Source organism: Cucumis sativus, chromosome 6 (assembly GCF_000004075.3).
Source record: "Cucumis sativus cultivar 9930 chromosome 6, Cucumber_9930_V3, whole genome shotgun sequence".
Lineage (NCBI taxonomy): Eukaryota > Viridiplantae > Streptophyta > Magnoliopsida > Cucurbitales > Cucurbitaceae > Cucumis > Cucumis sativus.
Genome location: NC_026660.2, coordinates 26,285,746 through 26,304,976, shown reverse-complemented (window position 1 = coordinate 26,304,976; position 19,231 = coordinate 26,285,746). Strand labels below are relative to the sequence as shown.

Genomic DNA, 19,231 nt, shown 5'->3' with positions numbered 1-19,231 from the left:
TCTCATCACCACCAACTTTCTTTTCTATCTCCAATTCAATTAACCAATTTGAGACCAACAACAATATGGAAGTAAGAAACCAAGTTCAATTCAATCATAGTACTCTTCGTTATCTAACTAAAACGAGAGAGTGAGGGAGAAATGGGAGATGTTAAGTTGAAGAAATTAACAATCATATATATAATGATAATCACTAATTTACAGAGAAAGAGATTAGTGGAGGAAGGGTGTTTAAGGATTGAAGATTAAGCTCCCACATTTGCATTTCCAGCTCATGGGCTTGTAATTGGAGGCTTCATCTCTAGCATAAGCTATGTTCTTCATTGTTGAGGAGTTTTTAGTTCCTGATTTTTGTGGATTTGCTGGAACTTGGATGGCTTCACAATGACCACACCAACTACATCTTCTCTCACATTTTGGTGGCCTTGACCCAATTTGTCCTCTCAATACCATTTTGTCTTCACTATTATTCACTGTCTATCCCAACAATCCACCAAAAAAAAACCCAAAATTATTCTTCTCAATCAATTAAGCTTTCACAAAAAAACAGTAAAGCATTAGAGAAAGGAAGAAATGAGATGGTTTCTGAACTGACCTTGCCGTTCCTTGAAATAAATCTTCCTGCAAAGATAAGAAAAACAACTCGGTTAAACAAAAAACGAAATTGAAGAATAAAAATATAGTTTTGAACTCTGTTCTGAAAATTCAAAAGATACCCATTTACCTTCAGCCATGAATCTCATCTGGGTCGATGCCAAAATCAGAAAAAAGAGAAGAGAAACAATCGGACATAAGATTATCCTGCTGCGCCGGCCAATGACGCCATTGTTGATACACTCACACCCCATTTTTTTTTTTCTTTTTCTTTTTCCTTTTCTTCTCACAAAGAGAGAGAAAGAGAAGCCAGAATGTGAAAGAGACAGGGAAATTCTCCCTAGAGAAGAGGAGGTTTAAAATAAAACTAAGCGAAAAAAGGTTCTCAGATAGAAAGCAAAAAAGAAAAAGTATGGGTGAAGGAATGAAGTGTGAGTTAAATCAGAATGGATGGAGATTAGCTTCTGAATTTGCACTCTATACTGCTCGTACGTGTATATAATATATATATAATTTGGTCTGAATCTGTGTTAGTCTGGGAGAGATATTTGAGATGATGGAACGTGGAAGACAAAGAAAAAGAAAGAAAGAGAGAGTACCAAAAAGTTCAGAACTCGAAAGAAGAGCCTCCAGAAACCATAACCCAACAGAAAAATAAAATTGCTGGGAAAAGGGGGTTGTAAATTTTGCAATTGTAATAAAAATAATTGATGATAGAGAAGAGAAAAAAGAAGAAGGCCAATGGTAAAAAAATAAAAATAAATAAAAAAAGATCAGACCAAATTTTGCAATGGCAGCAGAGTGAGAGAGTGGGATATATCGTTTTCGTTTCTCTTTCTTCTCTAAAAGAAAAAAAAAAAAAAGAAACAGAGAGATTTGTTAATTGTTTTGGTTTTAAGTTTCGGAATTTGGGTTTTCTTGTGAGTTTCGTTCTGATTTTGTTTCTGAACACTTCCACCTAATCACGCCATATCCATATCCTTTCTTCTTCCCAAGCAAGAGAGTGACTACAAGATTTTGGCAACCATGAATTGGCCTGTCATTTCTCACAATTGCTGACATACCCTCCAACAATATAATTATTGCATCTCCTTTCATTAGTTTACACATTACTAACTATTTGGGCTTCTTCTTTTAACAACCTCCCTCTCCACACTTCAATTAGCCCAATCTCAATGTTCAATCACTTCCATTCATTTCATGCCATGGAGTCAGCTTCAGGGTTTGTTGCATTGATAACAAAATATCATACTCAAATTATAAATTGTGCCATTGATGTATCATCTATCTATCCATTCAATTTTGAAGCATTTCCACCTCAATCTTCAATTTTGGTTATTACATTCTTATATTGGATCTACCTTCTCCATGTTATAAACTAAGCAATTTGTCAATCACTGGTTATTTGTTATCAAACTCAAAATTTAATTATTCAAGTAATTCCTTTAGAGTTGAACTCATGAGATCCACTTGATCAAGTATAAAATTAATAACCGATATGTATATATGGATACATGCGTCTTCAACTTCATTCATCTTCTCTTAGAAATTTTATTTAAAAAAAAAAAAAAAAACCATACATCTATGACTATGTAATTGATGAAGATGCATAGGATGCACCAAAATACTACTAAGGAATATAAGGGTTGAAATCCTACCAGCTTCAATTAGAGTAAAACTTAAGAAAGCATTAATTATGGCTGTAGTTGTAATGAATGAAGTGAATAAGAAATTGAATTTGATGAAACCTGTATTAATGTATTGTTGTACAAACGACTTAAAAAACAAAGAAAGGATATTATTATTATTATTTATTACATCTTTGTGTTTAATTAAGTCTACTACTGGACCATTCACATTGTCTGTTTAAAGGGGAATTCTGTCACAAAAATGTTTGGGAGTTGGAAATAATTTGTAGAAATTTGACAAAACAGAAAAGGGAAACCGACAGTAGCAGTATTGTAAAATTGTGGTCTATACACACTTCAATACACAATATCCTTCCATATCCTTACTATTAATTACAAGGGCCCCTTTCCCCACCTAAATCATCAAAACAAATAAAACTCTCATAAATCTCTCCTCATCATTGTACGTACTCTCGTTTCTCTTATAAAAAAAAAAAAAAAAAAAAACAAAGCAGGTTGATCGATGAGTCGAGGTTCCTAATGGCATTGCCGGAGTGAGGGCGTTGGGTTTTTGATATTACTGAGAAGGGGTGGTGCTGTGTTGTACTTTGGCATAGGGAATGGGATTAGTTAGGAATTTATTAGAAGGGGAAGGACAGCAAATTTTATCATTATTTTGTTTGTCTGTTTTTGTCGAGACACCTTTTATGTTTTGGGATAAATTATAATCAATATTACTTGAAAACTTTATTTTTTTTCTTTTAAACAAATATTCTTACACTTCCAAAACTTGTATTATTATTCTATCACCCTCTTTCAAAAATATGTTAAGAGTTATAGATAACTTTTAAAATCTCTAACAACACTCAAAACTTAAAACTTAATTGAAGAACTTTGTGACAAAAAACTAATCAAAATGGTGTGGATTTGACGTTGTAATTATTCTACAAAATTCTACCTTATCATATATTTTACTTTTACAATTCTAATTCTATAACTATCGACAAACAAATCCTATCTAAAATGACATATTTACATATCAAAGGAAAAACTTTGAAGGAATGTTAAAGTCACAATAACATAAGCAACATTATGAAATCGACAAATAAAGATAAATATAAAATATGATTAAACACATACAGAAACCATAAACCATAAAGGTAAAACGAAAAAAGTGTCATAATTAGCTAGGATTTTGGTAAGGAGCTCCAACATAAGCACTCCTCTATATTAAAAAGTCTCACAATCTTCAAAGTGCTTAACTAAACCTTAATTAGAAATGGTATAGGTTGAACAGCATTAGAAAGAAAATTAAAAAAGCCAATCTTATAGTAAAAACAGATTAGTATAGTACTCTCATATACTACAAAATTTCCTTATAGAGAGTACGAAAAAGATGTAATAAATGCTTGGATCCGTAGTTGGTGCCAAAATTTATGTCTCTGAGAAATTTGTGATTCTACAGAAACGACTTTGCAAATTGACTCTTTTCCAATAACTTTCTTTCTCGGCTATATATATATATATATGTGTGTGTGTGTGTGTGTGTATATATGTATTATGAAAATGGTAGCTTTTTTTAATAGAAAAATGATGAAGACTGCACAACCAGGGCATGTCAATTAAACCACAAACAAAACTGCAAGAAATTAGGTGAAAACAACAAACAAATTAAATCACATACATGCTCTCAAGACCAAGAAAGACATGTCTGAGATCCCTTGATACAAACTCCAACAATAAAGAAAAACGGTACAACTTAACTAATCATCTAGCAAAGAGATTATATATAACATGCATACAAAGCCACTCTAAATCTTACACACTTCAAATAATTACTCAGACAGCTTTAATTGAGTTTTATTTCTAAACGAGTGATGTTAAGAACAACACGTTACCACAAAAACATACTCTCTTAGATAGCCTAGCTAAAAGGACAATTAAAGAATAAATAGCTCCTAGTCTTAATTTTAATGATGGATATGACGCATATTCTAGGAACATTGAAACACCATCTCTAAATCAAATTAATAGACGTTGAAATCAAACAAAATTAAAATATTCATATCCATTCATTAACTGATCAACGACTACACATGGTTCTTCCATCTTTTTTCAATTTGTCCTATAGTCCCTTCTAGTTCTTTTTGTGTGTGTGTGTAAGGAAATATGCTACCTTTTTTTTATAATTACTCAAATATTTGTTGTGTTTTCATAAATTAAAGTACCATGATCGATACACTTCGACTTTCCTTCTATATTAGTTAAAGTTCTTTTTATTCTTAACCTCGTAATGGTTCAAAATGTAAATTATCATAAAACCTCGAACGAAATCTTTTTAGCATCCAGTGTATGTACCAAATTCGCTCTTAAATAGGTGCATCAATGCTTTGGACTCCCATATAAGTTGGGCTTCCAAGGTATATAAGGCCCAACTTGAAAGCCCATTCTCCATCTCAAAGTTACACTCCCACAATGCACCATTTTTTCTCTCTCCTTTTTCTTTTAAATAAGCATTTCACCAATGAATCCGTGGAGCATAAGAAAAAAAAAACAATACAGAAGATTTACAAAAAGAAAAAAAAGGAAGGTTATTTTCAATTTGATGATATAAGAAAAATATAATTGATGAGTTTCACCCTAAGGTCGATTTTATTTCAATCCTACAATCCAATAATTTTAAATACTACTTACACGTCAAAACAAGATATGTCTTAAGCAATATTTGTTACTAAGAATGAAGCAACCGAATAAAATTTGGATACCACTCACATGAATTTCGTAATTTTTTTTGGAAATGATATTATAGGTAATATGTGTTGTATAGTGAATTGTTTAAGGAGGTAGTAAGAAAACACTTAAGACAAAAGCTTTCATATTCACTTAAAATTAATTTAATCAAAGGATATCAAAACCTTCCAAGTTCCGATGACTTCAACAGAATGTATAATAAAAACAAAAGATGTATAGTACGTGGATTCACACAACAAAAGATATTGTACCCAAAATTATATATATTTTCTCTCTTCAATTTAATATGGTTAATATGGATTAGGAATCGGATAAAGGAAAGAAAAAAGGGATACGTTACCATTAAAATAAGCACCTTTCAAAATCCAAAACATATATTGTTGTTAAACATCATAATAGAAAAAAGAAAACATTAATATATACTACTTATTTAGATCATATCATTACGTAAATTAAATTTCTTTACCCATTTCTCTTTTAACTCCAAAGTTCCTAATTGTAATTTATTTGCTGCTATTCACTTGTGTTCCCACCTACCATTATCCTTCACTTTTGCTTTTCCTATTTTTTTTCTTTTTTAAATAAACTAGTTAAATTAAACTAATCTCATTAATTAGTAAAATTTTAAGACAAAACAAATTAAAATATTTAAAAAATGATAAAATATCATTGATAGAGTGTAATAATATAAATTATTTAAATTTACTAGTTGAAGGTAATGATTATCCATATATAATCTAAAAGCTTAAGGTTGAATTCAAACATATTAATTATCAAACTTGTGCTTGACCACTAACATCCAAATGACATTAAATTTGTGTATTTTAGTATGGAGTTGTAGGATTCCACTTGGTTGCTTAATTAGCAAGTAATGTATTTGCCTAATCATCAGTGTACACACTACTGTAGTTGGATAGTGTGAGCATGACCCAATAAATTTTATTTAAAAAAAAAAAAACTTGAATTGAAAAATATATAGCGTCCCATATATTCATACATTAACTTGACTGGAAAGTTGTAGGATTGTTCTAAGAAATTTGAAAAAATGGTAGAAAATGAGAAAAAGGGTTAATGGGAAGAGAAGACCATTGTCCTTGCAATCATAAACAAAAGAGAAAAAGAAAAGGGGGAGGGGGAGGGAGGGTGCGAGCGTCAGCCATGAATATAATGGCATTGAATTAAAGATATGCATGGTCAGAAAAATGGAATTTCGAGGCACTTTCCAACGTGACGCCTTCAAATTCTACACTAAAAACCAAATTTTATTTAAAGAAGAAGGATATTGACCGTTGTTACTTATAAATAAATGAATCACATATATGTATGTATATCCGATTGGAGAGATGGGAAAACTGTATAATTAACTGGGAATTGAAAAGCCCCACTTCATTAAGCAACAAAAACTTAGGCGTTCCACGTTTGAAAGTGATGCAAATTTGGGATTTGTGAGGGACCCAATTATGAAGTTTCCATGAAACTGGGTTTCAAGCTTTTTCTTCGAAAGTTTTCTATTTCTTAGTGGGCCGGGGAGGAAAAGCCCAAAAGTAAAGTGAAGAAACCCACCGACGAAGAAAAGAGACACACAAATTCAAAAGCATGCATATATTTTAATAATTGCTCTTCTTTTCTTTTCAAGATATGAGATCACAACATCCTAACCTAACCATGGACATTACGCTATTTGGCTCTTTACCATTTATTTACAACAAAATGCTTCAATACATGACCAACCAATATGTTTACTTGCATATAGAGCATCTCTATCTAGATTATACATACAAACAATTCATGATTAAACAACATTATGATTTAATAGAGAATGTCATTTTTAACGTTAAAATTTTATCAAATTCTTTTCTTTTGAATAGTTAAGTTGTTTAGATGAAACAAAGACATGCAAGAGATAATGTAACGTCAAAGGCCGAGAATATGATAACTAATGACCATTGATAATCCCTTTTGTTCCTTAGCGGCTTAGCTAGCAACATCAGTTGTACCTATCTTAAAGGTTTTGAATAGTAAAAGTTGTCCCACACAAATTAATGCAATGTTTTATCCTCACTCGTATACATCATTAAACTACTAAATAAAAAGGTACACATTGGTGGCGTTTTAAAAAATTATTTATTAATCATAGTTTGATGTTGTTGGGAGATGTAGGAGTGTTAGAAGTTACTTAAACTTTGTTAAAGGTGATTTTAATTGAATATAAAAAGAGTGCGTAGGTCACATTAAAAAAAAGATGTAAATAATGTGGAAATGGGATTGAGTTCACGTGGAATTCTGAGGGTTTGGTCTCCATAAAGCTAAAGCATCTCACGTGACTTGAAAATATTTATCTCCTCCCCTTTAATCTCGTCTTATAATGCATTATTATTATCTTTTGCTTTCCAACGTCAATTTTTCTATTCATTACTTACTTTACACGCCTCTCTCTCTATCTCTCTCTTAATCATCATATCAAATCTTCATATCTACTCATTAGCCACCCCTCTTGACTAACTATACTTTCCTTTTTCCTTTTTCTTTTTTTCTTTTTTTCTTTTTTTAATTATTACAATGCAATGCAATATGATTGACTTCTTCAATTTCACATTAAATATATTATATATGATTGAGGTTTTAATTGAGTCTTTCCTAATCCAAATCCAATACAACCTAACCCATTAACTATCATACTTATTTTTCAATACCAATTTTAGCCTATCTTTTTTGCTTTTAGTGTTCTCCTTCATCATAACACTTTAAATTAGTCAAAATGAAAGAAACACACACACACACACACAGGAAGAGGAAAACACGTAGAAACTCATCATACATATCACAAATATTTTCTTCAATAACAATCTTAATTTACTTTATATACAAACATATGAAATCAAATAAGGAGACATAATAATTGGATTAGTAAATTACTATATTTTTTTTTCTACAAATTAAACTAATTTAATTTGACTATTCTTTCTCTCTCCTTCTCTTTCTTTCTTTCTTTCTTTTTTTTTTTTTTTTTTTGAGGTTTTTCTTGCTTTTTTTTTTTTTTTTTTTTTTTTAAATAGAACCAACTACAACTAACCTGAGGCCCCAACCAAAAAATCCTGGGTTTCTGGGGATTTTCCTCCTTGATTAATTAATTGCCTAATTTGTTGTGTTTTTTTTTTTTCTTAATGGGCTAGCCAAATTCTAATACGTATCCGATCCAACCATAATATTAGCAAGCAGCCGAAGGCTTGGTGAAGGCTTTGTAAAACCGGGGCTTGGTAGCTATCGAAAATGGGCCCTTGGCGTTTCCGTCGCCGTTAACCGTGGCGGCGCCACCGCCGATCCGCTCACAAGACGGGCACATGGTGAGTGTCGCCGCCGGCATTTGCATGAACAGTGGCTGCGCTAGTTTCAAGGCTTTCAGTTCTTGTAGCTCTTTTTGTAGCCTCCTGTTTTCGTCCGTTAGCGTTTCGCAGCATCTCTTTAGAAACTCGCAATCTACCTCTGTTTGCTTAAGTTTTGTCCTGCAGATTCATTCAACATCCTCTGTTTTAATTTCTTTGATCTAATCCCAAATCCCTAATTTTTATTTTCTGAAAACAGATCAATTAATTTAATTACCTGGCTCTCCTATTCTGGAACCAAACTTCAACTTGTCGAGGCCGGAGATTTAACTCGCTAGCTAAGGCTTGCTTTTGCTTCTGTTAATTAAATCAGAACAAGATTAATTAAGAAAGTGAAAAAAAAAAAAAACGTTAAGAAGTAATAAATCATGGATTAGACTTAAAAGGGAAAGAATACATACAGGGTTAAGAGTACTGTGAAGTTTAAAGCTCTCCTCCAATAGGGCAGATTGTTCTTTAGTTAGTCTAAGTTTTTTTCTAGCATTAGAACCATCTTCATCTTCATCGCTGACACGAGAAGAAGCTTTCTCCTCTTCAATCTCTTCACCGGAAACATCTCTTTCACGTTTGACCCTGCTTCCGGAGAAGGAAGAAATCGCACTGTGAGGCGAGGGTTGGCGAGACAAATCAGGGGTTTCAGAAGGGTAGGTATCGACGGTGGAAAGGCCCAAAGTTAAGGAGGGCTCGGATTCAGGAGGGGGAAAACAGAGGAAATCGAGTGGCTTCTTGGGTTTTTGAGAAATTAGATGAGGAGGATTAGAGGGAAGTGTTAATCCCAAACCAAGAAGAAGGCTTGTATTAGAAAGATCATCAAAACCCATCTGAGGAAATGAATGAATGAAGAAGTTTGGGGTATGAAAGGTTTTGGTGTTGGATGGAGAAGATGAGGGAGGGGGTTTAAGAAGAGGGAGGGAAATGGGTTGGTGGTGGGCGATGTGTGGATTAATAATCAAAGCAAAGAATGAGGAGACAGACGAATCTTTGGCATTGGATGAAAAATTATCGATGCCCCCTTCTTCTATCTCTCTCGCTACTTACATAGGTTGACCATATGTACCCCACTACTCATTATTATACCCAACAATAAAAAGAAAAACAATATTTTTTTTTTTAAAAAAAAGCTTTTTATCTCTAATGGGAGTGGGAAACATATATACATCAAGGGACAATGCTGTGTATATGCGCCAACCATAAGCACTTGTGGGATTTTTTATGTAGATAAAATATAATTAACCTTGGTTAAATTTAGAATGAAAAAAGATGAAGGATTATTTGGTTTCCTGTTTTTTATGATTTTAAGCCGTTACTTGACTAAAAAAATGGTGTCTAATTTAAGAATTTTATGGTGCACTTTCAAATTTCCTTTTTCATTATTTAGAGAGGTGTTAACTTGAAATGGGTGTTTATAATATAATTGGTATTTCAAATTGGTATGATTTGGTCCGAAATGTTCCCTTTTGGTGTGGATGCCTTTTTATATAATTGAAACCACTAAGCCAAAGGAGTACTAAGTAGGTTCAATATATCATCACATGGGCTTGTCTCTCTCTATCTCTCTCCATCAATATGTCACCATGTGTTGCCCAATATCTACACAACTCCATACATCTCGACATGGGTATGTTTTAACTTACCCCATAACCCAAAAGAAAAAATAAAAGAAAAAAAATCATGTTTTATATGTGATTTAATAAAATAAATATGAATATATTTGTTTGTTTTTTTGAAGTGGGAATATAGAAAGGAAAATAAACACGAGTGAGGAAAGAAACAAAAAAAGGGGGGTTGCATTGGGGTTACTTTTTTGTTGAGTGCAAAGGGATTAGCTAGAAAGAGATGGGCACTAAGAGTATAGGGTAACATTATTGGAATAATAATTATGATACTTTTCTTTTGTTTGTGTTGTGGGAACTTTAAAAATAAAGGAAATAAGAGATTAGAGAGAGAGAGAGAAAAGTTGGTAGACGACAACATTGGAATTTTGTTCAAAGAGTTATAATGATGCTAGAATATGATTCATCAACAAGAATCCACACCTTTACCTCACTACAAAGTAGTTGCTCGAGTGGACTTTGGACCTACTTTAGTACTTGGTTTATTTATTTTATTTTTTGTAATAATAAAAAAATCGATATTTCTATTTCTATTTATTAAAAGGAAAAGAAAAAAAACATGTGTCGGCATTGGGTGAGATGACAAGTTAGGTCATCTAAATAGCATGACGAACCAACAAAAACCAAACACTTGAAAAGTTCAACACGATTTCTTCATTTTGCCTTCTTTAATTGACATTTATGTCTAAACATTCAGACATATACCTTATCCCTTCAATTTCATCTTTCTCAATTTACACAAACTTCACTTAATTACACTCTTCTCATCTCCTCATTTTGATTTTAACAATCCACACACTCTGACTTTACACTCTTTTATTTAATCACAAATTAATAGGTGGACTTTTGCCTGACTCTTTTTATTTATTATTATAAAAATATATAGGAATCCGATTTGTATGAAGTTGCTGAATTAAGTAAAGCAACTGGCTGGTTGGGGGTGGAGTAATATAAAATAATTGTATGTGTTTTTAAAAAATGTCTATAGAATAGATTAGCAATGGAAGTATAGGTAGAGAGACGTGTGAATGGAGTGATAATAAACAAAGAAGGAGGTGGGGGGTGGAGAGTATAAGACAGGTACTGGCCCACCAATGATTTTGTTGGGATGGGCATTTGATTCGCTGGCGTTTCATTGTGGAGCGTAGAATTTGGCTATAATAATGGACCTATATTTATTTATTCTTTTTTTTTTTTTATATATATAAACAAAATGGATAAGGTCTTCCATATTCTTCTTCTTCTTCTTCTTCTTTCTCCTATCCCTCCGTATTTCCCTATTGTCTTCAACCGAACCTAAACCCCCCATCATCATATTTTTCTCTCTCTAAATTATTCAACACTATGTTTGCTTAGATCTTGGTTCACTTTTTCCCATTATTAAATTTATACATTGTATATTCAATAACTCACTACCTATATACCAACTCTACTACTCCTTCACCACTACCTATTTATTCAATAACAATACTATACTTCACTCCATTTATACCATATAATAACAATTATTGCCTTTATATCATTATATAATCCATCACATTTAATGGGATTTCTTCTTTTGCATGTATCACTTCGTGTTTATATATCATGATGATATATATATGTTTTCAATTACACAGATTTTGAATATTTGTTCTATTTTTCTAGTCAAAGTTCAAAGAAAACTACAAGGTAGCATAGAGAAACACACATTCTAAAAATGAAAAGTAATGATATTAAATTTTGAGTTGATCAACATAACTTGAATTATTATATTATTAGTTAGTAAATAAATAAGTTAAGCTCATCCATGACATCATGCAAGCTCGATGGTTGCATTTCACCCTGACATTGTCAATATTACACATAATCACAAGTAGGTGTTAGAGTAAATATATTATAAAAGAATTTTCAAATAAGTGAACAAATGAGAATTGTAAGATTATTCTGAACCTGTAGTTTTTTATAGAGAGAAGGGGACCAAAATTTTAGAAGCACACCAAACAGAAGACCTAAAAAAAAAATAGCCAAGTACGACAGTAAGAGGGTACGGTCAGTTTCTGTTCCAACCAAGTAAACGGTTTCCTGAAGGGGGGGAAAAAGAACTTCTATATATTATTGTGTAATAAATTGAAAGATCAGGAGAGGGGTTAATTATGAGGTATTAAAATTGGTTAGAAGGTATAGGGATGAATGTAATGAGATAAAATTGAGAAGCAAATTGCGCAGAACGTGACAAATACAATCCACCGGCGGTGGAAATAATAGTCAATAGCATAATCAAAGCACTCGGATGTAAAGAGAAAAAATGAAATAAATAAAATGTCACCATCTTGGGGTAGATATGAATGCGTGGAAAGAAGATCATATGGCATTAATTGGGCAAACATAAGTCTAGTCACCCCAATATGATGTCATTATTGTTTGATTATTTTCAGGGTGGGGGTGGAAAGTAAGTGAGTTTATTTATCACATCAAACAAACAACAATAATAACACTAATAATAACATAAAACCTTATCTCTCCTCTCACCGACTTTTTCTTTATTTTTATCCACTGAAATAATATTGAAAATTTTATAATAAAAACATTTTGATTTTCGTTATCAATTCGTTCTCAGATGAGCTACTTCCTCAATCTCCATCTCTATATAACAAATTATTTAGACTAATAATTTCGAACGGGCTAGGCATGGGTGTTTAAATTATTGTTTGTTTTTTTCTTAAATTATGGAAAAAAAAATCGGGCTACAATTATGACAGTTTTTGAGAGGTTACATAATCTTATGGTATTATTGTAATTGGATATATATATAGAGAGAGTTTTGTAGGTGGTGGCTATGATTTGTATGTGTGGATGAATGGTCCTGCAATTATAGGCGTAGTAGTCTTGACATAATTCTACATGAATAAAAATCTAGGTCCTAAAAGTAAAGATGAAAAAGTAGTCCCCTCTCATTTCTCGCATTGAATTGACATGAATTAAATAGTGAATATTCAAAACTTTTAATATCAACAACATATTGAAGAAAAAAAATTATTGTCTCTCAACTTTTGAGATAGTGCTACTCCTACGTATTATTAGATTTATGGACTTTAAAATGATGGTGATTGGTCTATTATCATTATTACAATAACATAAATGAATTAATTAAATAAAAACTGCATAGATAATTAATCTGATTTGAATGCTCAGTTTAAAAATTTTAAAAATTAAAAGAAAACGCATTGGATACAATAGATTGTTAGCAGATTTGATGGATAAAAACTCAAAATATTTGATAGTAAAATGTTGGTAAATAAAAAGAGATGTGATTGAAGGAGGGAATGTAATATAAGAGTAGAACTGGGAAGGGGATATTGTGTGGGAAAGAGAGAGAGAGGGAGTGAAAAGGGTTTTGATTTGGCATTCACACAGAGCGTGCTTGCGTTTGAAAGTAGTTAAAAGCAAAGAGCCAGGTCAGCAACACACCGGCTTTCCATCACACAGAAAGAGAGAGAGAGAGAGAGGTGTCGTGCGGAGGCAACTTTGGTGAGGGTACAGTGCACGCATGATGCTCACATGCGGACACGTGTGTATGATTGGAGGATAAAAAAGTAATATTGTGAATAATAATTGTAAAATTAAATAATAAAATAAAAGGAGTAGTTGGTTGGAGACTCGTGGTTGCCGGCAGAAACAGTTGGAAGGTTTTTGGTTGCTTAAAGTGTCGCACGCGCCTTCCCTTTCCCCTTCCTTCCTTCCTCTTCTTTTTTAATTCATATAATAATATTTATATATTTTTCTTTCTATTTTATTTTAAATTAATAATAATAATAAATAAGGGTATTGATTCCATCCCGTTAACGTGTCAAGTCAAATGAAACGGTGTTGAATTGAATATTCCTCTCTTGGAACTGTTCTATTCAATTCCCACGTCTCCCCTCCCGGGCTCCTTTATATTCTCGCATTACGTTTTCTTCTTCTTCAATTTAAATAATGTTACAAATTGATGAACACTGAGAGAGAGCTACCTACATATTTCCCATTCTAAACACACAACTAATGAAATACACTGCTTCTTTCTTTTTCTTTAATCATTTCTTCAATTCATACCCAAATTATTAAAATACAAAATCATCAATCATGGAATCATTAACCTAACACTTCTCTGTGCACGTGTTGAACCATTAACAAAATTCAACACGTACTTAATCCCACCATTTTTTTAAAAAATAAAGTTAATGTCCCTACCATTTTTTTAATTATCATCTAAATCTAACTTAGTCTAATAATAACTAATATTATTTAATTCTACGTCACAATAATGAAATTTGTGATTTGAATCTCTTCTTTTATCATATATGTCATTTCAATAAACTATTTAAAGTAGATTTGTTTTAAAAATGTTGAAGGTTGTTTTTCAATATGTTATATCTATTATCGAACTTTTATTTTAGGTTACATGTATTTTTTAAAGCTTTTAATAAAAAGTATAAGATGAAAACAAATTAATCATGTTAAAAGGATTCGGGTTGATTTTAGATTGTTATTAAATGACTCGTTATTCATCAATAACAAGGGATAAGGGGCGAGGGGTAGAGTTTATTATTCCAGCAACAAAAAGAAGGTAGAAGCATGTGGGAAATATACTACACACGTCTTTTATGATTACGTATTGAATGTTTATTAAATAATAATGGTGTAATAGTCAAACCAACCCCAGTGTTGGATAGAGTGTTTAATGACAATAATTAACAAAATTGAATGAAAACAATAACTATTTAAAAATAATTTGAATACCTGCTTTAATTTGTTGATTAAACTCGCTCTTTTGCCATAATTTGTACCTTGATATGACTTAATAAATGTTGATTTGTTTTTTTAATTAAGAAGGATGAAATCGGAGAGAACAATAATGCATGGTGTAGTTCTTCTTCTTTTGATATTTTGTTTATTATTCTTTAATGACGAGAAAGAAGGATTTTGATGTTAAATATATTAAAATAGTAGAAAGATAAGAAGGGAGGATATGTTTCTACAAGCGTCTCAATTAGTGTGTTGAAACTGAAAAGGCAATATTCCATTTGTTTTTTTGTTTGAAAAGAAAAATGGAATTTTCTTTTACGCCATTAAAAAAAAAAATTGTATGACATTTGTATTGGAAATTAAATATACGTGTGTGTGTGTGTTATTCTTGTCATGTTGATATTTTTATAATGATATTTTAGTTTGACTTAAATGCAAATCATTCTTAAATTGATTGTTATTCTTTATTTGAATGAATAAGAATAGATTCCAATCTAATCTTTGATTCTAATTCCCTTTACTTTTTATAGAAAAGGGGAATTATAATTCTGAATATTAGGTTTGGTTTGGGGACAGAAATAATTAAAAATGGGTTTGACAAGATGTGGAGGCACTTAAGTTGCTGTTAAAAAAGGTTTGATAAGGCATGTGGACAAAAGTTCCATATGGCCACCGGACCATATTTTCCCTATATCATTGGTTTCCGTTTCCGTTTTCATTTCCTTTTTCTTTTTCTTTACATCACCAATACTATCATCCATCTTTACCCTCCATTATTATAATGTTTATTTATGATTATGTAGTATTTTGACACTTGGCCAGGTCTAATTAATATATATAATCCATCTAACCTACTCATGTTATTTGTATTCTAAAAACATTATCTCTAATAACATTATTTTCTCTCTGTTTTGTGGATGTAGTTAATATATTGTTAATGAGTCACGCATATCTACGTGTCGATATCAATAGTCTTTTTATTTTTTTAATTGTTGATTTTGTAAAACAAAAACATATATACGTTGTTTAGCACAATATTATTAAGTGTTTATATTATAAAAGTAGTCTATATTTTTTTGCTTTCATAATTAAAACATATGTTATTATTGTTGAAAATTATCCCGAACAATCAAAATTTATAGTATTTTAGTGATAAATAATTGAAGTTTATAACCAATATTTATAGTAATGTTTTACTATATTTAAAATATTTTAGCTATATTGAAAAACAAACCATTATTATTGTTCTTAACGATTCAATATTGTGTTACAAAAAAATAGCTTCAAATAATATTTTTTTTTCCACTATTAGTTGATGAGATTAAAATTACAAATTTCTTCATTTTTTATTTTTTTATCCCGGAAATAATAGGATATATTTGACGGCTTTAAAACTTTAAAATGTAGTTTGATGCATCTAAAAGAAGAGATGAGATATGAAATGACAAAAAAGGAAGATTAACGTAGCATATAGCATATTGTAATTTACGAATATAGTGTAGTCTACTCAAAAATCCTTTTGAAAAATATGATTATGCAAAATAAAAAGCCACTCTATTTCCACGTTTAAAGAATCGAATAATGCTGGTCACTTTAATCCAAAAGAAAAACCAAAGTTTAAAACACCATACATCAAATATATTCAAATTATGAAATTTTAAAGATTTAAATTTGTTCAAAAAAGATGAAAGAAAAAGGTTGAAATGACATTTAATAGGTTTTTTCAAATCAAGTTTATAGACATTGCTCCAATTTTAAGTATTTTTTTTATTATATTATCAAATCTCTACCTATACATATTTTGGATTCTAATTTTTATTTTCTAAAATCAAAACTATAAAATTAACGATAAAGAAGAATAACTCGTATATTTTAATATAATGAGAGTAAAATTTCACTAACATTTCAAATATATAATTACACCATACAATTGACAAACCATCCAAATTTTAATAACTAAAAATACTAAATTTAACAAAAAAAATTTATAAACATAATTCTATTAATAATAGAAATTGATAGTTGTTATTATCGGTAGAATACATAATTTTGGTAAGTTATAAATATTTTAATTTGTTTTGGTGGGAGGTGTAGACGTTGTAAAAAAAGAAAAGTAAAGGAAACATGAAAACAAAAATTGAAGGGAAGTGGGCGGCAAGGAAATTCGCCACGAGATAAAACTCATACGACACCCACGTGAAGTTGGTCCCCCATTCAAACCATCTTTAAATCCTCTTCCTTCTTCAATCTTCATCCATCCACTTACAATTTCTAGTATTACTCATAATTAGTGTACAACTAGTTTCAATGATTTATGATCACGCCCATCCTCTCAAAAAAGAAAGAAAAATAAAAGACAATTCTGTCCACCATCATTAACTAACACGAATTGATGTAAACCATAAAGTTTTAACGATAAAACTTTAATAATTCCCTCAAACCTAAAAAAAAAGTAGCCATATATCACTAAGGATGTACACTGTGTATTCGTAAATATGGTATAGTTGTAATGGATTAATGGGAAGGAGGTGACATGAATGGTTAAAACAGAATAATTAAATAAAGACGGCAAAATGCATTATTATTCTCTCTCAATCATGTCAAATGTGAATTGAGTGACTATATATGAGAATCTTATCCTTTGTGGAAATTTAAAAAAAAAAAAAAAAAGTCCACCATAAATCATATAGGTCTCCCTTGGATTCTGCAGTGGAGGAGGAGGATGAGGGGCCAATATTAGTTTTAAAAATGCAATGGGGTGCATAATATATTCGGATTCCTTTTTTTATTTAATATATTTTCAAACGGGGAATTGATTGATTGCTCTGTGTAGTGTGTAGTGCCCACTGTGGTCTGTGGGTTGCTATTGCTGATGCCTCCCCCACGGAGTTGTACGAAACGGTGTACATTATTTGAACCGTAAAGTCTGGGAAAGCATGTTCTTATTGTTAACAGTGACAATCTATCTTGTTTCTATATAGGAGGATCGAGGATGGGCCTTTGGGCCTTTGGGCCTTTGGGCCCCTTTCACATCTATTGGATAATGGATTCCAATTAATATTTAGCCTTCAACTTACGAGAGGCAAATATTAGATACGGAATACTACTTCCGTTTACATCTCTTTGCGCTGGTTACTCGTTAGTACTTCTATTTGTGTTGGATATTGAAAGAGTATTCAACCATGGTCAATCAGTCTCTTGGGAGCTGAAGCTATTATTGTACTTGTTGGGGAGATTTTGAATTATGAGGACAATTGTCCTCAGAAGTTTCGCGGGCATTAAAGGCCAAAGAGAAGGGGTTCAACTTCAACTAATTTCCAGCTCTCCCAAGGGGTGAGTTTGAGGAGTCAACAACAAAAGTTATTTCATTTGCATTATGGAGACGGATTAAAGAGGAAGGAATTAGACCAACCCCTCTGTCAGCTCTTCACCATCGGTCTAGGCATCAACTTAAAATTTATTGTATTCAGTATTCACTTTGCTTGGTCCAAAATTCCTAAAACAACCTCATACACATAATATAAAATCTAATCCTTTTAAAATTTAAGCACCTGAGCTTTTAAATAAACCACAAAAACTCTTGAAATAATTTAATGTTTGATTTTTTTACCAACCCAAGCATTATAGTGAATGTGTTATATGGCCATTATGGCTTGCAGTTGCTCATCAAACTAGTTGGATAGATTGCCTTCCCAGTGAGTAATTTGAGAATTCTCTCTCTTTTTCTCCTTGTGCTCCAAATCGAACTCACCTCCTTTTAGTTTTACATTTATATATTCCAATTTTATTTAGAGTAGTCAAAAGTCACCGTCTCATTTACTTTTTAAAATCGGCTATTTTTGTTCGTATATTTTTCATTTTTATCTAATTATCTTCAATTCAAATGCAGCACAACATTTCATTAACTCAAAATTTTAAGATATATATACCATTAAAATTCATGAGTTATCCCATGTATATGTATAAAAGTTGTGGAATAGTTTTGCAGATGAGAATTAAAATGATAACTTTATAAATATGTAATAATTAGATATAGATTAGATTTCACCTAATTCAAACAAATTGGAATATAGCATTATTTTGAAAAGAAAGAAAAAAAAGGAAAGAAAGAGAACAAATTGCCTAATATTCTCCTCCTAAAGTCATGCTAGAAACTAGGAAGGTCGTTAAATGGCCACACCAACGACCCAACGGTAAATTCCATATATGGGGGTTGGGCTTTTCAATAGTTCCAATATTGGGCCGAACTGTCCTACTAAACGGCCCAAACTAACAGTTCAAAAGACTAAACAACATGACGTGGATTTATTTATTTAACATGTCGCACTCAATTTAATTATTTTCCTTCCCCGCAAGCCTACTGAGATTTTAACAAATCTTAGATTAATTTAAACCTTTAATTTCTAATAATCGAGCCGTTGATTTCCGAATCGAAATTACGAATATTAAGCCAAAACGACGCCGTAGATTTCATCTCCTTCTTATTGTCCGCTGA

At 31.4% G+C, this 19,231-nt stretch overlaps 2 protein-coding genes across 2 annotated transcripts; both read right to left on the bottom strand.

Annotated features, from left to right (window-relative positions):
* Nucleotides 1–5: 5 nt before the first annotated feature.
* On the bottom strand, nucleotides 6–1,543 carry LOC101218549 (EPIDERMAL PATTERNING FACTOR-like protein 2). The gene is made up of 3 exons (XM_004143372.3): nucleotides 725–1,543; nucleotides 596–621; nucleotides 6–477 (listed from the first exon to the last, which is right to left on the bottom strand). Exons 1-3 carry the CDS (start codon nucleotides 846–848, stop codon nucleotides 232–234), a joined length of 396 nt encoding a protein of 131 aa, XP_004143420.1. The 5' UTR covers nucleotides 849–1,543; the 3' UTR covers nucleotides 6–231.
* A 6,249-nt stretch (nucleotides 1,544–7,792) lies between these two features.
* Nucleotides 7,793–9,370, bottom strand: LOC101218782 (homeobox-leucine zipper protein HAT22). The gene is made up of 3 exons (XM_004143373.3): nucleotides 8,758–9,370; nucleotides 8,574–8,653; nucleotides 7,793–8,476 (listed from the first exon to the last, which is right to left on the bottom strand). The coding sequence occupies exons 1-3, from the start codon at nucleotides 9,175–9,177 to the stop codon at nucleotides 8,182–8,184; spliced, it is 795 nt and encodes a 264-aa protein (XP_004143421.1). The 5' UTR covers nucleotides 9,178–9,370; the 3' UTR covers nucleotides 7,793–8,181.
* Nucleotides 9,371–19,231: the final 9,861 nt, after the last annotated feature.